The following is a 22,092-nucleotide window of genomic DNA, read 5'->3' on the forward strand; positions in this document are numbered from 1 at the left end:
TGAGATATTACCTTGACAGATACGTATGTTTATTGAGAAGCATCCAGTAGAGGTAATAACTCATCTGCAACACTGTCATCTCAGCACTGAACCAACACAAGACCAACAGCGAGCCCTGCAATCTGTGAACCAATAGCTGGTTACCTGATGTTTCATCATCAAACACTGTTATAAACTGACACAGAATATAAAGATCAAATATATGGATTATTCTAACACATTTCAACCAAAATGATCAAATCATTTTGAGTGCAATATCCTGAAACACAATTTCTTTTGCTTCCAATAGGCAAATTATATAGTTGTGCTTATAAAGGTACACATTTGATGGTAAGCATTATAAACATGGATAGTGGAGGCTCCATTCTGCTCACTTACAAAGTGAGTATGGACCAACCAGCCAGAACATTACGTCATTTCAGTGCAGTCATTCTTGCACTGAGGGCCTCTGCTGGTGAAAAACCATAATGGCAAACATGAAAGTGATGCAAGACATACAGGATCGCTGCTGCACAACATGGCCTCATCAATCATACAGTGCCTGTAGCCTCTACTATAGATAGAGGGAGCTTGCTGCACAGTGGTAAGCATGAAACACAGTACCATTGCAAATTAGACACATTCTCTACTTCAATTAGTAGAACATTTGTCAACCATTACAAATAATTCACAATGATGAAATGTAAAAAAGTGCCTATAATCATTTCTCCGTCATGAAAACAGATTGCATGTTTGACGAAACGTCCAAATTGATGCAAAAAGAGGTGCATGTAGTCTGAAGGAGTACAGATGGTGGACATTTAGCCCTGCTTTAAATAAGCAGACAGGACCAGCTTATGCTGGTAGTCTGACAGCAGCAATCAAAATGCTCTAGTTTAAAATGTAAAATAAAATTCACACTAATTATATTTGAATATTAGTGACAATATGGAAATCATGAAACTTAGTTAATATAAAAATGTACATTCTTGCAAACACAAATATGGCATGGGTAATCTTATCTGATCAAAGATCACCAGGACGCTGGGATCAACTGATACAACCTGATGTTTAAAGGAAATAAACTAAGATAAAGCTACATTAAAACATGGAGTCCAATAGAAAGTAAAGAGGAGGGAAGAAGAAGGCAAAGAAAAAGGTGGAGATATATAACTTCAATTTTGGTTTAAACATGTGCGATAAGCACATTATATCTGCATATACATCTGTTACAGAAGCAGTGTCAGTGTGTACTGCAGTTTGAAAGTGTAGCAGGTGTTCAATTACGGATCATTTAAATGCTGATCAAGTTTTGACTGAAGCCAAACATAACAGAAGAAGTATTAGACAAACAAATGTATGTCTGCTGAGATGTAACGAGAATGGAGAATTGTTGCTACATAGATTTAGAGATGTTTTAGCCACTCATGGTACATGAACAAATAAAATACTAACTAAATAGCTTAATTATAAAACTAGTATATCAATTCTTTGGATCTTCTATACTTGATTACATTATAAAATGTGCTTTTGAGCATCAGTTGTCCTTCTGGACTACATACATTATACTACAAGTGTAAACAGAAGTTAATTTCATGTTGACCTGATGAACATCCATCTCCGCTCAACGCAACACATTTGCTGTCACACTGATACAAGCTGGGTGCTGTAAATCACACAAAACAATTTAGTGGCGTTAACCCCCGATCTCTTGGGTTCAGTTACACCATGAAATGCATGTGTCCCTCAGCGCCTGTAACAATAACATCCATCCAGATACGCATGGCCTCAGGCGACGGAGCCACCATGTAGTACACCCGATCATGGGTCTTCACACTGAAGGTCAGCGAGGGATTGGGGCTCTTTGGTGCAGGAGTGAATTTTTTGGGGGGGGGAAAAGTAAAATAACGGAGTATGGACGGGAAAGAGATGAAGTGGTGCATATGTGGGAGGGAGAAAGACAAATGGGAGGGAGAAAAGCAGACAAACAGATGTCAACAATATAAAAAAATGGTGAATGTGTAGACATGCCTAAAATGAGAGACACGCACACACACATGCACATAAACCGACTTACTTTGTGCGCATTCTTTAAATGGTCGTAGTACACCTCCTCTATGGCTTGGAAGTAAATGACTCCTTTCATCTTGGTCTCATGTTTGTCTGTAGTGCAGTACATAAACATGACTGTTTATGGGCCAACAACTCAGTGATCAAAGCTTGCTCCCTGCCTCCAAACTCTCCCAGCATAGTTTAAAAGTGACATCATTGTTGCAGTAACTTGATCTCACATTTTAATCTGTATATTAAAATCTATCTGAGAGGAAGAGACACTCACCTGCATAGTAGGTGAGCGTCCTGCGATTCTGGTCAAAGACAAACCAACGTTTCTTCCATGTCTTAATCTTGCCGCCCATTTTGACCAGAAAGCCTCGACACGTTTTATCAGTGATGGCCAGATGGAAGCAGGCATCTGGGTTATGTCCAGCTGCCTCAATATGGCCGTGAAGATCAAAATCGTCTTTCCTTACAGGGAGGTAGCGTGTCAACAGCCGGGACTGTGGAAAAATGATCAAGATGAGATTACAGATGTATTCGCAAGAAGATAAAAGTGAAAAACATTAGATATCAACCTCTCCGGATACCTGTGATCTTTGTTTCTCCCTGAGCTTCACCTCTCTCTCTACAAGTTTCTGTCGCCTGCTTGTCTCCTCCTGCAGACGTTTCTCCAGATCCTCCCTTCTTCTGCGCTCATCCTCCAGAGCGTGCCTGCGCATCTCCATCTCACGCTCCTATATGTGCAACATAAAGTCAATCAGATCCATCATTAAACACACACATCCATAAATAGTTCATTTTGGTTAGGTTTGAAACATTACCCGATGCTCGAGGAGTCTCTGCTTCTCAACCTGGGCCTCTCGGAGTAAACGCTCCATCTCCTCGAGCTTCGCCATGTTAGACGTACTGGCACTGATGGAAAACGGAAAACCCAAGTATAGGATATATATATCATAAGCTAGATTTAAAACCAAAAGTAGGTAATTCATTGAAAAAAATAAAAAAAATAAAACAGGCTCAAACTCATTTTTCATTAAATAGTGCAACTCAACACCTCAACAACAGTAGTAAGCTAATTTGCATAATGTGTACGTGGATACACACGTGGCTATTCTTGTTTCTTCTCTGATGACATAAATACAGAGCATACCACAATAGCTTTTCATACATTCTGGCTGGCAACCTTTTAAATAGCTAACTCTACAATGCAGTTGCTTCCAGTAAATACATCTGTTCCTCTTCTGACTAAAATCTTCCTTCAATCCTTCTCTAACCGATCTCTTTCATCAGTACATCATTGCGGTTTCCAACCTGGAAATGTTGTCTGGCGAACAGGCGGAGAAACTGGTCTCCAGGCTGTCTGAGCTGTCCACGCTGACGGTGTCTGAGGCCTGGCTGTTGTCTGGGTATGAGAAGGAGTCCAGGAACACGTTGGGCTCGGAGACCATCCTGCTGCAAAAATCGCTTCTTCTCTGTCTGTCTTCATTCATGTGTGCATGGCTGTTGCCTGCTAACAGGAGAGAATATTATAGAAATAATGTGAAAATACCCTCAGCATGCATGATGTAATGTTACAGTCAAACACAGTGATAAATTCTGATCTTTAATCTTCTAAAAGGGTTTCTCTAAAAAATAAACCACATATTATTTACATATCTAATGAGACAGTTCATAAATAAAATGACTATACAGTAAATATAGACATTAACAATAATGAGATTTTGCATTGGGTTACTTGTTTTGAGCAAGTTATGCAAACATGTAATTTGCCTCAAAATCACAAATTCCTATCTAGTACATTGTGCAGTGTAGTCTCACACTGAATGTGGCTGTCCTTGTAAACTAGCACAGATTATTGGACCACTACAACATTTTATGTCATAGTTCATGTATATAGCCTGAGGTACAATGCCGACCACACTGCTATATAGATTTGATGCAGATAAGATGCGACAGTGTGGTACTCTGACTCACTCTTAGGCATGCGGCGAGTGTTTAGGTCCCGGGGGGAAAAGCTGAAGCCTTGTGGGATGACGCTGCCACAGCTGGAGCTTTGGGACAGAGGCAAGTGGCCCTGGGAAGGAAACAACAGCGCACATGCTGGTCAAGATCAGACTCTACAGCATTTACACAACTGCAAACTTCTCTCATCTGCAAAGAACTTCATGAGCTGGATGGGTGTTGCAAGCTGAACTAAAACTGAGTTTCCACCCAAACTCCAGTTTGGGTGGATCTCTCTCCAGAGACATTCAGATCTTTCTGGATAAATATAATGAGGGCAATGAAATCCCCTCTTTTGCAGTCCAGCACTAGCACCATTATTATGAATCTGTATTTCAAATCTTTACAAATTTAGACAAATTTTATGCAAATATACAAAACTCCTGATTTCAAAATCTAGGTTACTGTCTCTCTAAAGCCTCTACCATGTGAACACATTTTGATCCTTCTGTATCTGTCCTTTTTTTGTCTGCTAAGTATACATTTTAAAACACAAGTAATGACCTTTGGTGGAAGAGTGCGTCCCAGGGATCTGCCATAGGGAGTGAGGAGTTGCTGGCTCCTCTTGTGAGGTAGGCTGTCACTTAGGTGGGAATTTTCTTTACCGCTTCTTCTCCTTTCCTTCAGAGCGTGCAAGTGCTGCGATCACAGAAATCAGAGGAATAACAAAGTGGAATAAAATAACAGGACTTCTCATCAGTGTCACTGAAACTCTGGTCTCTCTGTGTACTTTGTTGAAAGACGCAGGGAGCGCTTTGCGGGTGGAAATATAAAGTATTACTGTAACTGTAACTGACTCCTACCTCTTTGATGGCTGCAGGGTTGTTTGTGAAGTTCTGCCCCTCAGACAACTCTGCATACTTTCCTTCCAACGACGCCAGTTTCTCTCTCTCCTGCAGGCATCAGGATAGGATTCTCAAGTAAATAAAATGAAATATTTACAAGATCAGCCTACAAAGACTTTTTTTTTTTTTTACCTTCTGAAGCATTACAAGCAAATTGTTTTTCTCTTTCTGGAAATGTTCTCTTTCTTGCTGAGACTGTAAGGTGATCTGTGAGGCCTGTTTCTTCAGCGTCATCAGTCTCTCCTGTGAGAAAGAAAGCAGCACAGTATCACCACTACACAAAATCTGCTAACTTTCACAGACTTTCACAGAATATGCTCATATAGCAAAAATAACACTGTCATCACATTAGCAGATGCTGAATAGGTGTTTTATGTTGAAGCAGCAGCACAGTGAACAAAAACAAATTCATATTTCAGGATGGCAAAATTCCATTTTTGCAAGATTTTTGATTTGCTACATGTTGATCTAATTGACTTCATTACTACATAAATAGTATTTCATGCTTACCATTGCTGGTATTATCATTTCTTGTAATTAGTTCATGCTTTGTGCTGCAAATCTCACTATTTTGCAGCTTTATTTTCATGCACAACCTGTAGTAAGATTAATGACAACAAACTATGATGCAGTAACTGAAAAAATCCAGAAAAAAGAAACACAGTTCGATAATATAATAATTATAGTCACCACAAAAACATTGTTTGGTCAACATTGTTGCATTTCTGTTTTATTTCATATGATTAAACAAATTAAGGTCAGATTAAAAGAAGAATAAATGCACTTTAACTGGACTTTAAAAAGACAATATTAATATTTCTGTGGGCACATTACTGAGGCCTGAGAAAAAATAATATTGTTCATTTGTTTGATCTTGACTCATCTTGGTGTGATTGCGTGCATTATATCAAGTTTGACTTTTTCCTGCAGAATCCTTTTTCTAATCCTGTTCCTTTAATTTTATTGTATTGTTTTCTGTCTTTACAATCATACAATACGATGGTTTGATAGTCAAAACTTATCAAATCATATAACTTGTAACAGACCATTTCATAGCGATGCAGTGCTCTTTTTGCCTGTCACTGAACATGCATTGAAAACGCCATAGGAATGCTAAATACCTACTCTCGCTAAACTATACAACAGCATAAACCTCAGATCTTTGGGTTTATTATCTTTACTCACACTGTTATGTTGCATTTTGTTATCATGCTCTCAAAACATTCTCTGGACTATTCATACTGTAAATATTTCTTGTTGGCTGTACCTTGTGTGTGACAGTAAGACGCTGGCACTCAGCGATCTGTCGCAGCAGCTCTTGGCTCTTATTTTCTTTTTCCTCGTCCTGATGAATCTCTCTCTCCAGCTTCTGAAACTCCAAGTCCTCCAAACTTTTTTTCTGCTGCTCAGCTTCCTAAGAAACAAACATAATACTCCAATTATAAAGTAAAAGTACACAACAGACAAATCTGTTTCAGGGAAATATCATAAAACTTTGTTTTAGATCTTGTAAAACACATTTAAAGCTTCAGATTTTTGCTAAAAAAAAACTGTTCATTCAAATGATGAGAGGTTATAGCTGATTTTAGTGTTCCTCGACACAAACTTTTACAGATGGTAACTATTTGGGCCCCTTCTTAAATTTGGGTCTAAGGTATGCCAGTGTTGAAGCAGAAGTTTTTAATGTGAAACAGGAAGCAAAGGAAAGGATCCTGCTTTACAGAGAACAAGGTCAAGAAGGATAGCAAAGGCGTGAAAAAAAAATTGTGAAGAAAAAAAATCCAGCCAGTGCAGTTGAAAAATGTGAACAGAAGGGTTTGGTTTTGCTGTGCGTGTTGGCGATCACTGCAAACATGAGCTAATTGAGAAGAATACAGAATAAACTGCTCTCTATTGTCAAGGAGAGTTGGTTTAGATCCTTTGAACAGGTTTATCAGATTTATCAGGTTGATCAGAAGAGTGCTGCTGCAGTCAGTTTGCAGATGTAAATGCAGACACACATTACTTTGGTTATTAATACTTTTATGTTTTAGTTCTTCAAATTCCAGAGAGATTTAGGTCTAGGAGCTGATGCAGGTCAGACTTCTGATGAACTGTCTTGTGTCTGCTGTACGTTTTCTCTTGGAGAAATAATTTGTTTGTTTGGTTTTAAAGAAAATGTAACTGAACCCATTTTAGAGGAAGTTGTGGTGAAGCTACATTGATCTCGTGTTTTTCATCTTGAGCTGTGGCTTTAGTGTTTCAGGGCTCTGGTCCATACAGTAAATCGTGACAAAGCATTCCCCTTACTGTTTTCTGAATTCATAATGATATACAAACTGGCTTTGTTTGCCAAAAAATCTAGCTAAGAAACATACATTTACATATTTTCACCTGCGACTTCTCAGTGGGGTTCGTCGTCTTGTTACCGTGAAGCTTTTCCTTGAGTTGATCCAGAAGCCCTTTTTCCCTTTGTAGCTGGGACATCTCCGACTCCTGTTCCCCTTCTAGCAGAGCACACTCCACCTCCATCTGCAGTAATCATCAACACATAGTGAGAAACTACCTTCACAGTCTGATGTCTTTAAACTAATTGATACATGTAATCAGACCGAATAATACAAGCAAAAGCACAGTAGTGCTATAGCAGAAACATAGAAAAACATATGCACATCTCATCAGTAGCTGTCGTGATATTTTTTTCTAATTCAGTGTATTTACAAAATGCACGATATCAGCTTTCTGTCATGAGTCTTGTGCATGATGCTCTTATTAAAAAGTCATCAATTCATCTTACACTGGATAAGAACAAACATTATCAAACTGTTCAGGTGCCAGTTGTGTTTATATGCAGTCCTGTGTTGTCTACCTCTCGGACAGACTCCTCCATCTGGTTGTCTAGGTCTTTGATCTTCTGCTCCAGCTCCTCGATATTGTTCAGAACTTGAATCCTCTCCTCCTCTATATGCGATACTTCTTGCTTCAGCTGCACACTCTCCAAAGCCTGTAGTGACATCAGGAATGCATAGAAATGCTTGGCTCTATAGGAGAACAACTAAATACTTACTAAGTACATTTATGAAAAGCACAGACATGCTGCATAATCAACATAATCATAGAGTTTTATGGCAAGAGCACCTTTTGTTAATTGCACATTAAAATTAACAGCAAGTTTTTATAAGTTGGGAAACTACTGTTTCCCTGTGTAAAATATGTTATTAAACCCATTTGCCAGCCAGCAGTTTTCTGAATAAGACAACTGCAGCTGCTGTTTTAACTCCACCAAAGCTGGATCACTGACAACAGGGACGGGATTCTTTTCTACTTGGTGTAATGGAAAGCTCTATCAGTGCACTCCACTGCCAGTCATGCCAAAATACTCCAACATATTTCATTGTCTACCAACACCCTTCAAACATGGATTCACACTCCACTATTTGGGTACATTGAACACATCTTGTATGATCAGTTATTCTTCCTTGAAGGAGCCATGAGGTATTATTTTTTGTGGTCAAAGAATCATGTGGCCAGCAGCTCAAAAATTTATAGTTTCCCAGGCGGGCTGTGAGTGCTCTTTCTTCCTGCGCACACTGCTCTGAGGAATGCGAGAGATGGAAGAGGGGGCATTTGGATTCTGTAAACTTCTGTCACAACTAACAAAGTGCAGAAATAACGATCTCAACTTTGAAATCACTATTTATATTTTTTTGTAGGTGTGTATAAAAGTTGTATTTTTCACAGGTTCATTGCTTGTGTAAACTACAGTTTCATTTTCCTTGCCATGCATATACACCAACATTCTTCTGCTCACACACACATGCACACACTAATTCTCTGTGGGATAGTCATTTCCTGCCCCCTCCTTCCTTGAAGAGTTTGAATGTGCTGGAGCAAAACTAGGTCTTCTTCATTAAAACCAGACACACCATTAGGTTGTTGGAGTGGAAAAAATCTTCATTTTATATGGACAGTAACTCAGCGACACAGGGACTGAGAGAGTAGAGGAGCAGTCTGGCTAGAAGCTGAAATCACAGTATTTGATGTATTTACATTTGTAACCTGTTACAGTATTTCTCAGAATGCGCATTGAGGTTTCCCACTGTAACATATTCAACACTATGAGGTTTCCCACTGTAACATCTTCAACACTATACTATTTTACTGAGGTGAAACTGTAATAACATCAAAGTTGTCAGGGAGCCTTGTGCAACCTGATTTCTTCCATGTATCTGAGCCACCCACACAAACAGAAAATTTACACTGTGCCTCTGACAAAAAGCCATAAGATTTTTAGGAATACCTCAACTCTAAAGATGTTTATGTGTTCAGTAAGACTGTGGAAGCCACACACTCAATCCAACCACTAAGCCATGGATGTGTTGTCAGTATATGACTCAGAGTCTGTTCAAGAGCTTCTCGCTACAAATGGTTTCACTTCAAAATCCAGTTTGAACCAAATACATGCATGATTATTAACCCCTTCAACCCTGCTGGTTTTCTCTTTAACACACATTTTGTTTCTCTGGAAATGTTGTAATCGCTACATGACTTTGAATTGCAGTTCTGTGGAAATGTTGAAAAAGGAAATCCAAAGTAACCTAGTAATGGGAAGCATTTAAGATGACAAACAAACACAGATAAACAAGCTATCAGCAGTCCGATAAACTGCATTCCACATGAGGGGTGTGTCCCATTAGACTTCACTACAGCTTGGTCCTCTCTTCACTCACTTCAACACTCATTCTGTAGCAGCAAGTTAATGACAGGTCGGAAAAGAAAAAGAAGAAAAGGTTAAGATTAGGATAGAGCTGATGCAGAGGTTTGCATGGTCATGTTGCAGGTCATGTTGCCGAATCTGAAACTTTACACTATACAGCCAGACACAGAGGGCACACCACAGATTTTACACATGAAGTTCAATTTATTCGTCACAGGGAGCATAATGTTGCCTTTAAAGACGGTTGTGTAATGTTTTCTGTAGGGAAGGACAGCTGAGAGTGCAGGTCAGTTTAGTTGACATTAAAAATGCTGAATGACTTGTAGGTGTTATCTTGGTGGTTCTTTGTTCTGTTCTTTTTCTAGAAAAAACCTTCCAGTGACAAAAGACTGGAACACTTGAACATTTATTAGTTGAGACAACTGTCTAGGTTTTTTTTTAAATTATTTTTTATTTGATTTTCACTCTCCAAACCTGCTGTTTGTGAGGATCTTTCAATGAGCATGAGTTTGGGGGAACTTACTTTAGCTCTGTGGTGAGTGGAAGGTGAGGGGGCACTGCTGTTCAGGCTGATAGCAGGAGAGTGGGACCTGGCCTCTCTGTAGTTGGTATGCTGACGCTGGCTGACCTGCTGCTCCTCAGTGAGTTGCAAGTCTCTGGCTTTGGCCCCGAAGCAGCTCTCTGGAGCATTGCTGCTGGGAGAGTCGGAGAACACAGACTCATCATCTGACACCTGCAGCTTCTCCAACTCCTTATTAATCTTCTGCAGGTCAGAAACAGCCGAGCCCGCTGGTTCTCTCTCCACGTGGCCCAGCTCAGTGCACAGGTTCAAGATGGTCTCTAGACGCTGGCACTCCTGCAGAGAGAGGGTCCACACTTCACTATTTTATACATTTTTATTATTATTTTACTGTTAACTTTTCTTAATCAATCAAGGTGTGGAGAGGCTGTGAAAGTGGCATTTACTTTTTATAAATGTGCACAAATCTGGTTCAAAAGGAAACTCACCAATCTCTGCACTTTCTGCTCCCTGAGTCTCTCATCTCTCTGGTGCTGGTGGTAGTCTCTCAGCTCCTCTTTCCCATTCAAAGAGGTGATGCTGCCCATCCTCTGTCCTGGGGTCAGCCCGCCCTTCCCAAAAGATAACCTCCTGTCTCCAAAGCCCAGATCTAAACCGGTCCCATCCATTTCTACACCCAGAGAGCTCAAAGAGGCCAGGCTTGCCCTCCTGGGAGTGCTGGGCATGCTGGCTGGTACTGTCACATCTGGTGGCTGCTCAAGGGACGAGAGACTGCGCCGCTGCCCTGCTGAGCCAACCCCTCTGTGGTGGCTTGAGGAGTGGCATGACGGTAGCGACAGAACAGGGGGATCTGCTGCATTGTGAAGTCGTGGCAGAGAACGGCTGTGCATGCCTAGGCTGGAAAGGGAGCCAGTGGAGTACTTTCTCTGTCTGGAGTCACCTGCTGCTTTGGTCTGAGAGTAGGGTCTGCGGCCCATGCGAGGGCTGGATGGCACACTGGCTGCTCCGCTTTTCACCCTGGGAGAACGAGGTAGAGGCTCGCCATACGAGGAGAGCAGAGAGTTTCCATCTGCTGCGCTAGAGAGGAGGAGGCTGTCCTGTGACTGGTGGCGAGAGTAGGAATGACGGAGAAAGCCATTGGTGCTCAGCTGGCGCTCACCCTGGCGAGGTGATGGGGGTACACTGCTGCTGCTCATGTAAGAGAAGTTTCTAGAGGCAGATGGAGGGCGCTCCATGTTGCTGAGGATTGACAGTGGCCTGGCGGACTGGGGTCCAACAGGTGAAGGCACGCTTAGATACTTGCGACTGCACTCAGCTGCCCTCAGACTGGCCTCGAGAGCACTCTTCCTGCGCTGCAGCGTCTCCATCAGCTCCTGTAGCTCTGCCTTAGAGCGGGAGCCCCTGAGCAATGTCCCACCCACTGAGCCACCGCTGCTGTGCTCAATCTTCACACAGTCTGTAAAAAAAAGCAAGTTGACAGAGCATGTAATCCTTTCTCTTTTTGGATTATGTCATGGAGTCAGGTTTAATGTAGCTCCTTTAAAGGAGATGAGTGAAGATTTAAGGGACTCTAGTAGCAGAAATATTGGTAGATACAGAATGAGCCCTTTATATCTACATAGGGAGTGGGTACTCTTCCACGAAGCCTGCCATGTTGCAAACAAACCAAACACTGGCTCTAAAGAGGGCCCTTCACGTTTTTCGCGGATTTCGCCTCCACCATTGGTTCTCCGTAGGTATTCAGCTGGTTGCAATTTGCGCTACCACCTTTAGATGCCACTAAATCTTACTGCTCCTTTCATAAGCAGCAGCTCAGCTAAGAGGAGAGCGATCATTTAATCATGTGCTGAGTAAGAGGGGGAAAACCAGTGAAGAATGTACGCTCATACAGTTCTGAGCCCAATACAAACATTGGCTCAATCAGCGGTTCAAGCTTCTTCTAAAAATGGAAGAATGCTGGTGGACCAAGACTAGTCCGAATGCATAACATTCTTGACTGCATGAGAAACCCTGACGACACCAGTGCCACTACAGGGCAAATATAATAGCATGGAGCGGTGAGGACATTAGCCTGAGTCACTCCTTTGTCATAGAAAACTCATTCACAAATGTGTGTTTGATACATTTATTCTGAGCCCCCTAAATCTCAAATTGCAACTTGTATTTACAAAATATTTCTAGCATGAGAATGGGCTTCAGTATGAAATAATATTAGCAATGTTTAGTTTGTTTGTTTGATCATTATTGATGGGCAGAGGCAAGTTTACTGAGTTATCTGGATAGCTTCCAGGTAAATAAAAGTTAACCAGATAACACAGTAAACCTGCTTCATGGAGCAGTCCAGACTTAGATGGTTTACTGTTAACCAGCTAAAGGGATCTTGTTAGTTGTATGTTGAATGACAGAGTGGAGGATTATATGTGATTTTTTTTTCAATCCTGGAAAGTGAAAGCCCTGATTTAAGTGGTAAATATATAAGGATTCATCTAAATATCATATAAAAAAAAAAGTAATTGTCTTGATTGTTGTCTTACCTGAGCCGTAGCCCAGCGTGGCCACAGCACTTCTTTGAGGAAGCATGCTGTTCATCGGTCCGACCTCTGTTCTCTGATCCAGTCTGCAGATGTGGGATTCAGTTCGGCCCTATGTGCTTTGTTGCCTGAGAAGAAAAGATAATTAATTTAATCCTAAGTAAACATAAAGTATGTGTAACTTGCAATCAGAGTAGGACAGTGTGAAAAAGAAAAGCTTTGATGTTGAATGTCACGTCTGTGAGTTTTTATCAGTTATTGGGAGTTTGTTCTTCTAGTCTTCCCTGTACTATTCCTGCATAAGTACAATGATCACAGATTCTTTCAATTTTGCAACAAAAGAAACATCACAGGAAGTTGAAAACATGCCTTGTGGTCTCTCAACATAATGTGCAACAGTACCCCAATTCAAGCAGATCTACAGATCATCTACATACTTCAACGGAAAAAAAAAAAAAAAAAAAAAACTTTCCGAAAAACTAAGTAGGAAAGCAGATCCAGAGGAAAGATTTTATTTCTGGCTCAGTATCCCCAACAAAAACCAAGTCTGAAAAGAAGCAATGTGTGCTTTAATCGATCTTTTAGCCCCAGACTCATGACCAGTCCTCGAAAGTATTCCCTCACAGCCCCAGACTCAGTGAGGGCAGCAGCCAAAGTTAAAGGTTCAGGCTGGTTAAACTGGACTGGGACTGCTTGAGTAACTGAAGAGCACATACTGAAATAATTAATCCACTAACACAAGATTAAGTGATTGTTACTTCCCTTTCACTGTTTCATATTATTATAAATTACATACCTGGGGCTGTTGGCCGCTTAAGTAAGCAATTCTGATTATTGCTTACTTATTTATTTACATTATTTGGGGCTTTAGGTAACTTTAGATTTTTTGACATGTAATTGAGTAAACGATTGATCAACTCATTAATCAAAGATAAGTAATAGAATGACTGATTAAAAAAAGCAGAAAAGAAACTCTTATCCTCTCTAGAGCGAAACAAAAGAAAACTAAAAGAAATACATCTAAATAAATAAAACAGATACACAATGTCAGACTGTTGTACTCAGTGTTATAAGATCTGATTCATTGAAGTTGGTTCCAGTGATACAAAAGAGGGATTTCCAAAGTCAAACGTTAAGGGTTCCCGAACACATAGGCACAGACAGCACACATACACACACACACTGCAGAGAACGAGAGAGAGGTGGCTGATCCAAGATTTTCTGGTACTGCTGTCTGGTGAGAGGGCCTACAGGAAGTAGGGTATCCTTTTACACAGTCACACAATCAATCAGCATGAGTTCATTCTCCAGACCTCCTCAAAAAAGCGGGGGTAAAAACCCAGCCCCATGTCAGGAGCAGGAGATTTTACAGCATCACCCAGACTACAGTGCAGCGGGACAGAGCAGATCATAAACACACAGGGCGATGTAAACAGTCCGAGGAATGACGCTGATAACAGACAGCTTTTATTGAAGGCGTGGTAACACTGCGGCGATAACCTCCTGTTGTCTTAGAAGACTCAATAACGGTCTAGACAAACGCTATATTTATTTCCGTGATGAGAAAAATAATAATGTGGTGGTTTAAATCAGTTGTTTTGCAAAGGAAATTAGTTTTAAAATCAAATAGGACTGTCTGAAACTAATGATTACTTTAATTCTCTATTTATGTGCCGATTATTTCCTCAATTATTTGGTCAATAAACATCTAAAAGAGTGAAAAATGCCTGTCTCAATTTCCCAGAACCGACCAACACTCCAAAACCCAATACACTGATATAAGCTGCAACTTGTCTGAATCTTTTGCTTGAAAAAAGACTTAAACAATTATTCGATTATCAAAAAAGTGTGTGTGAGGAGGTGGGTTTAATTTTTCAATTTAATGGATTTAGTGCTGCAACTAATGATTTTATTTTATATAAGCTATTATATATTATTTTCATTAGCGATTATTCTGTTCATTATATTTCCGATTAATCATTTGTTTAGTTTATAAAATAGTGAAAAACTTTGATCATGGTTTCCAAAAGCCAAAGATCACATCTTAAGTACCTTGTTTTGGCCTGACCAACTGTTGTGCAGCTGGATTCACAAGATCATGACCTCAAAAGGTCACATGAGAATCCTTCTTCTCAGGCTTCAAGTTGTGTCTGGAACACCAGTGACCAATCAGCATCTTTCTAGCATGACCATACAAATCTTGCATGGTTAGAGAGGAGGGTTTACCTGCAGTCTTGCAGAACTACAAGATACACCCCCTACTACATGACAGACCCATTTCGTGATGGGACATCCCCACAACCCCCTGACCCATATCCTTGTCCATTTCCCTGCTCATGTCTAAACCTAACCAAGTGGGCATATCATGTAGTAAAGTGGGTGTGTCATGTATATACTACAAGTCAGTAGACAGATCTACTTGAGGTAAGATGGTGATAGACAGATGGTCCATCTGAACATCTGCCTAGTATTTTTTGAAAGCAGCTGCCCTTTTCTAAAAAGTTTCCCAATAAGTTTTCTTAGATGGTTTTGTATAACAAACAGTCCAGCAGTCCACGACCCAATATTCAGGTTTATCACCAGAAAATATTCTCATTTTAGAAGCTGGAACAAAAGAATTTGGACTGACTTTTTACGTACTTTACTTTATTTTATTTATTTTTTTAAATAACTCCAAATGAATAATAAATCATAAAAATAGCTGGTTATTCATTTAAAAGTTGGCAACAAATCAATTAATCAACTAATCAATTAATAGACTAATCACTGCAGTTCTAAATTGATCATTTCAGCTCTAAAATCAATGTCATACTTTTGCAACATCCAGATTCATCTTAACAGCCCATATGCATGCACACACATTGCACACACAAAAGCTTAGGGATGCAGTCAATAGTTTAAAGACCTACTGATAAACACTGTTTGCTGTCATCCACTTTTAGAGGGTTTGTTCCTGGTACCAATGACTGAAAACAAAGTACTGAAGTAGTAGTGAACTTGTGAAGGCTTTCTGCTTTTTTTTTTTTTTTTGCTCAACAGTTTGACAAAATTTACATCTGCCAGAATTACAAAACATAACATTCAAATTCATTACAGATGTTGTTTCCTGCATTTTGATATGTTAATGAATATTCCAATATCGGCCCTACGGCAACATCTGTGCGTTAATTAGGGCTAATTAATCAAGCAAGCATAATAGGTGAGCCACCCGTAGCATCACATTATCAACCGGTTAACCAAAGCAGTCACTGGATCAACTTTTTAACAAAAAGCGCGACTCGTGATACATAACACTTACCTTCGTTTTCTGTCTCTTTCACATAGTTGAGCCTTGAGTTTGTCGGTATGTGGCTGCAGATGTTGAAGTCCCCTGTCTGTGTGTGTCTGTGAGTCTGAAACAACAGAGTAAACCCTAAGTCAAAGGATCACAAGAGACCCTTCCCACATCAGCTCTCTGCTCGTACTCTCCTCCTCCCCGGGAAAAAGAGAGGAGGGGAGACAAAAGTGTGTGTTTACTTTTCAGCATCAGGCACTGCTGCTGCCCCTCCTGGTTTAGTCGAGAATTGCTCTGATAGAGACAAAGAGGAAGGATTGAGGAAGGTTAAGAGGAAAGAACGCATCATCAGCTTTAATTATGGGTGTCTTACAAGGAATCAGGATGCTAATTCTGACTTTTGACCTTAAAGCAATGATCAATAAGCTACAATATCATGTTATCATTTGGCTATGTCATATTCCAACATGGAGGCACTGGGTTTGAGTGAAATTACTGCAAATGCTATCTAACTCCATCTTTAAAGCTTCATTGACTTAATCATTTGCATTCCACATTTTATTTACAATGGCAACACTTTTTCTGGCTGTCTGGCTAATTTGTTCACAAAATAACTAAACTCTTTCCAGTTTTCTCACAAATGAGTGTTCACACAATAACCACTTTCCATAATAAGAAAAAGTCAGAGTATGCATTAGTGCTCAAAGTTGTGAAAAAAAAGTAAACTCTTAGATTGTTGTTTCAGCAGTATGTGGAGGCGGGAGGAGGCCCCATCGCTGTGTTTGAAACAGAGCCAACTTCACTCCCCCTCTTGTAATACAGGCAAAGAGTAAAAACCCTAAAATCAGAGACCTTACCCATAGAGCAAATCTAACACTCTGATTACAGATAGTTTATTAAAAAATGATCATACCACATACAGTGAGGGAGTATAGCAAGCAGATAAAGTAAAAACAGAAGTGGCAAATTTAGAGAGTAGAATGAATGAAAAGTTTCTTTGGAAAAATCCCCTGAATCCCAAACCTGAACCATCATGCAAAAAACTCCAATTACATCATAGGGAGGGGGCTGCGGAGCGCAGGCTGGACGAGATGATTACTTCCAGACACAGTAATGGGGTCTTTGTCATAAAAACACACACACACACACAAGTCTGCCTGCTTCTTTCTCTCATTCTTTTACGATTCCAGGGAAATAAAATGACACTTATAAATCTCAGGAGGGTCTCATTTGAAAAGTGGGACACTTTAAAAATGGATTGGACTGTCGTTGAACACTGGAATGTTCCACTTCAGTTCCACAGAACGTAAAAGAAAAAAAAAAACTTTTTAAATGCCCACATCAACACAATGGTGAGTGTGTATGCATTCATTTAAAACTATAGACTGAAACCATGTGTGCAGTGGCTCAGATTCTGGTAGAGGCTTGTGGAAAAGTGGGTGATGACAGAGGGGAAAAAGATTGGGAAGAAAAGCTGGTGTCAGATTGTGGGAATATGTGTATGGTCAACTCTGGTAATCATCGGGAGGTCTGAGTCACAGCGAGAGAAATCTGAAGGCAGTGGGCGTTTCACCCAATCAGAGGAGGTTTAGTTGCTAGATGTGAATCAATTATGTTTGTTTTCTTTTAAAGTGGACTTTGGCCTTCTCAGCATGTATTACTCCCTCTTCAGAGCAATTCCATGAATACCTCACCATGTTACTGTCTGATATTTCTCACATGGTCCTGCAATTGAATATCCATCTTGCAGGAGCAGCGGTTCCTGTGACCACTAATGACAAAATGAGCCAGTCCCAAAGACAATATCAACATCAGCCTTGCAATTAAGAAACTTCGTTTGCAGGATTCAGCCCTAATATAACCCACAACACAGTTTATCTAGTTGAACAAATTCTTTTTAATTTGAAAATTGGCTTAAGGTCCACTTGAAACCATAAAACAAGATGTTTGTGTCTTCATTATGCTACCAAGTAATTATATGTCTGTGGAATAATGTTGTTAAGATATCATGGACTGTGTTGTGTCTGCACAGAGGTTACATTCATGTCCATATCATAAGATAGTCCCACCTGTTGTGATAACATTAATGCTGCAAATTGCACAACTTTTCCTCACAGTGGACTTATCGACTCAACTCACACATGCAGATTTATGAGCTATTATTATTAGCACAGAAATATGTCATTAATAAGGCTAAAAGGGGACAGTGTATTTTGAGTCAAGTGGCATCAAGTTATGTTAATATGCATTTGTCTTTTTAAGGATTTTTGAGTTTATTTAATGTGTTAAGATAACTAACCTTGTGTTGCCTTTTAGGTAATTAAAGTTTTCCCTGTGGAGTACTATTCTGTTCAGCTCTAAATTAGTTTAATGAAATGAGAGGAAGACAAATAAACAGCAGCAGACCAGTTGAGGCATTACTTTATTTAGCTGGGATGCTACACTGAATGTACTGTGCTGCACACTGATGATGATGACATGGTGATGTGCTCTTCATGAATTTTATAGAATCTGATCTCTTTGATCTGGATGGGTCTCTTTGTTGGAAGTAGTTTTTAAGTTTCTGTACATTATCCTCCACTGCTTGTCACTCATTGATGACCTAATGCCTGAAGTTCGGTGCAAAGTTCATGGTATATGAAGCCTGGGTTCAATGTTTCCAAATCCATCCTTGTCTAGACTGCTGGATTGCAGCCCATCATTTCCCTCCACAGGTGGTCCAACTGTTTTTTCTTCTTCTTCTATTTTAGTGCCTGCTGGTACATCCACTGTACAGTCTTCTGCTGTTTTTGGCACACTGCCTGACAGTTCATCCTGTGCTTCAAACTGTAGTTGTAGTGTATTGCACTCAACTCCGTGTTGTCTATTAATGTATAAAGCTGTGGTGTTTTGATCTTTGTGAACAAGTCCTGCTCCATTGTATCTATGTGAAGCCTCCATTGCCGTACCTGTAAGAAAAAGTTATGAATTGTTCAACTGCAGGACACTGACATATTTCATGTGATATCTGGCTGCATTAATTTAATTTGTCAATACTGAATCAAGTTTGCTTGATCCAAATTTTCCTGGATTCCTTGGTCCAACATTTATTTGTCCATAAAGGCGGTGTCCATTTTCAACAACAAATACGTTTTATTGTTTGATTTTTTGCTAAATGCTTTCACCACTCCATCAAACTCTTGTAAACTCAGCCTTTTTCATATAATATTGTGTGCAACCTGTTGTATAAAATTTTAATATTTTGCCAATAGATGCTGCTACAACAACAAATTAAATCCAAATTGTCTTGGGTTGTCATAGGATTTGGCACAATTCAAGTTTGTTTAATGTGCTAATATCCTCCATAAATCAGCATAATTGTGATTATGTGTAGTTTGATGCTGAACTGGATTCAAACAGAGATCCATATGTAGACATTTTTCCTTAGAAACATTAATCACAAATGTTGCTGATTGTGCAGTATTGTAGTTGGGTTTTCAGAGGGAATGCTGAATTCAAATAATTATTTTACTACTTTGAACCTAATATGTTTCATCACTTTTCAGAGACCTATCTTACAGATGAAATGTCTCACATACCTCTTTGTCTTACACACTGAGGAAGAGCCAACATGATGGTGAATAAGACGAATGCTGCAGAAGCTGCAGTGCTCCACCATGACCTCTGCACACTCTGCTCATCCACACCTGCAGAGCAAAGATGCCACATCTTTTAAAATAATTGTTTCTATTATCCTTCTTGAATTTCCAGAGATTATTTACAAGTACTCACTTATTGATGCAACCGTGATGTTAACTTTGGTTAGAACAATGTGTCTGCTCTGCAGGCCTGACAAAGTGCAGGTATAAGTCCCAGAGTGTTCCTCGCTATCCGGCTTGTGAAGCAGAAGAGATCCATCTCCCAGTAGAAGCAGGTCCTGATCCAGTTCAGCTTGGCCCTCCCACAGGATAAAGGTGTGTCTGGTTCTGCTGTCGTATCGCAGGATGACTGTGAACTCACTGGAAGAAGTGAAGGTCCAGCTGAGGGAGAAATTCTGAAGACTTTGTGGGGCGATGCACGGGATGGACAGTGCATGACCTTCCTCCTGTGTTATCGACTCTGAAGGAAACATTGTTGTTGCTTTTTATTTGTCATAAATCATGCTCTTTATGAAAACTGTATCATGAAATAACCAAAACGCACCTTGGTTTTTCCGAGAGACTGTCCACACCTGGGTCTTGTCAGCTGATATGAAAGAGCAGAAAAAGGTATAGTTGGAGTGGTTACTCAGAATCCTCAGCGTGCTCTCCACAGTGAAAAGACCCTTATGATCTGTGATTTTGATGGTGGCATTTTCCAGAGCATCCTGGGCAGAGGGGGGGTCTGTGGCCCATGTCACCTGAGGGACAGGGTAGACGTTTTGTGAGGAGCATGTGACCATCTCATCGCTCATCTCCATGATCACTGACTGGATGAGAGCTAGAATAAAGGAGAAAAGATGACAGTATGAGACTTCTGATGCCACAACCAGAAATAAACAACATTTCCTTCCACGTGTTAATGTGACTCTTACACTCTCATTTATACACTTGTTGTTTAAAGTGAGCAAGATGCCAAAAACAGGTCAGGTGGAGTGAGATTTGACAATGACGTGTATCCTCAACCCATCTATAGCCTTGCTGATTCTCTGCAGCAGTGGAACAAATCTCCTGCAGATGGTGCTTTTCTGCTGCACTTGGACTGCCCTGTGGTTGTACTGTAGGTTAGTGGGGCAGACAGTTAAAATAAGCTAAGCTAGAACAGACCGCATCCAGAGACCTGGTGTAAGCACAAAATCCAAGAAATAAGCTTTCATATTTAAATCTGGACTGCTGCATTTTTGCCATCAAAGTGTCCTGCTCACCAGTCAAACTCTCTTTTTTACACACCCTTTTCATACAGATGTTTTTGGCATAATTTTCCTCTTCTTTTGTTAGAAATGTTAACAAGAATCCTATCATTCTCTACTTTGGTGCACCAATACTCTTGAGATTCTGGTTCTCTTTGCCATGCCAGAATTTTAATTATTAATTTTAATTGCAACATCATATTAAGAAAAGACTGCAAGAAAAGATCTTTGTTGTCATCAGAGAACATGAAAACATTACAGTCTTCTGTGTCTCTGACAGATATTGTTACCATTAACAACTATCCATGTGGTCTGCAATTAAGTCACCAGCAGTCAACAAGGCAGTAGTGGAAAAGTGCAATGTTCCACGTTGTTGTCACGACCCTGAGGGTAATTTATGAATGGAGACACATTAACACTTAAAGCTTCAACAAGCCTGCATTCATCCTGACACAAATCCTGACTTTTAGTGAAACACAGGCAGACTGAAAAAATGTCTGCACAAAGACAACATACGTTTTAAACAAATAAAGAAAGTCAGAAAAAGACAACAGAGCAATAATGAAATGTACAAAACATTTGATATATTTAACAATGCAAAGTTGTACTGACCCTTCACCTCCAGGTTTACAAAGATTTCCTGGTTGCCCTTTCGTGTGCTCGTGTAACATTTGTACCTGCCCTTGTCTTGAACTTTGACCCTCCTGAGGAGGAGGGACGCATTGCCGTGAGGGATGTGGGAATTGAACAAGTACGTTCTTCCACTGAAGTGTTTGTTCTGCAATCCAAACTGATCCTTGTTATAGTAGTAGCTGTGAACAGGGATTTGCTGCTTGTACCAGTGGATCACCACAGTGCCGGTGGGTCTGAAGCTGCAGGGCAGGATGCAGTCATCATGGATGATACAGGTGACATTGGCCTCCGGAAAGAAACCTTGATCATGGTTAAGCAATGGTTAGAAGAGCACTGCACTGACATTGGTTTAATACTTAACATTTCAAGGTTGTATTGATCTACTGCCCCAGTTTAATCCTTTAACTCAATTAAATCGTCTTTTACTGTAAAGCTCAATTTTAGATTGAATTCCAAAATTTCTTGTTGTTTTTTTTCTTTTCATTTTATTCATGCTGCAGTTCAGCAATACCTTATTTAAAGGATCATTTTACTTAATCTTGAGGACAAATCTGCTGCCGTGACTACACCACAGTGTCTTAATCTTTTGCACCGTTTCACAGAATATGGCTTAAACTTCCTACGTCACTGAAAATAGTTGCAACACTCATAGAAAAGAGCTGTACACTGTGTTTTATTGTCTAATAAA

General features: G+C 40.0%; 1 protein-coding gene across 1 annotated transcript; it reads right to left on the reverse strand.

Moving 5' to 3' along the window:
- Window positions 1–1,596: 1,596 nt before the first annotated feature.
- phldb2a (pleckstrin homology-like domain, family B, member 2a) lies at window positions 1,597–16,028 on the reverse strand. Its single transcript, XM_062433191.1, has 17 exons — window positions 15,929–16,028; window positions 12,634–12,758; window positions 10,588–11,555; window positions 10,103–10,435; window positions 7,732–7,866; window positions 7,257–7,394; window positions 6,151–6,297; window positions 5,016–5,126; window positions 4,842–4,931; window positions 4,543–4,677; window positions 4,012–4,111; window positions 3,349–3,544; window positions 2,859–2,949; window positions 2,625–2,771; window positions 2,318–2,537; window positions 2,057–2,142; window positions 1,597–1,841 (listed from the first exon to the last, which is right to left on the reverse strand). The coding sequence occupies exons 2-17, from the start codon at window positions 12,686–12,688 to the stop codon at window positions 1,701–1,703; spliced, it is 3,093 nt and encodes a 1,030-aa protein (XP_062289175.1). The 5' UTR covers window positions 12,689–12,758; window positions 15,929–16,028; the 3' UTR covers window positions 1,597–1,700.
- Between the last annotated feature and the right edge of the window lie 6,064 nt (window positions 16,029–22,092).

Source organism: Scomber scombrus, chromosome 14 (assembly GCF_963691925.1).
Source record: "Scomber scombrus chromosome 14, fScoSco1.1, whole genome shotgun sequence".
NCBI lineage: Eukaryota > Metazoa > Chordata > Actinopteri > Scombriformes > Scombridae > Scomber > Scomber scombrus.

What these genes read in the sequence shown, in the direction of transcription:
- phldb2a (XM_062433191.1), bottom strand. Translation starts at nt 12,688, where the DNA reads ATGAACAGCATGCTTCCTCAAAGAAGTGCTGTGGCCACGCTGGGCTAC. An exon ending in TGGAGGAGTCTGTCCGAGAG is followed by an intron (nt 7,395 to 7,731) that starts GTAGACAACACA and finishes TGATTACTGCAG; the next exon opens with ATGGAGGTGGAGTGTGCTCT. An exon ending in ACCCTGCAGCCATCAAAGAG is followed by an intron (nt 4,678 to 4,841) that starts GTAGGAGTCAGT and finishes CTGTGATCGCAG; the next exon opens with CACTTGCACGCTCTGAAGGA.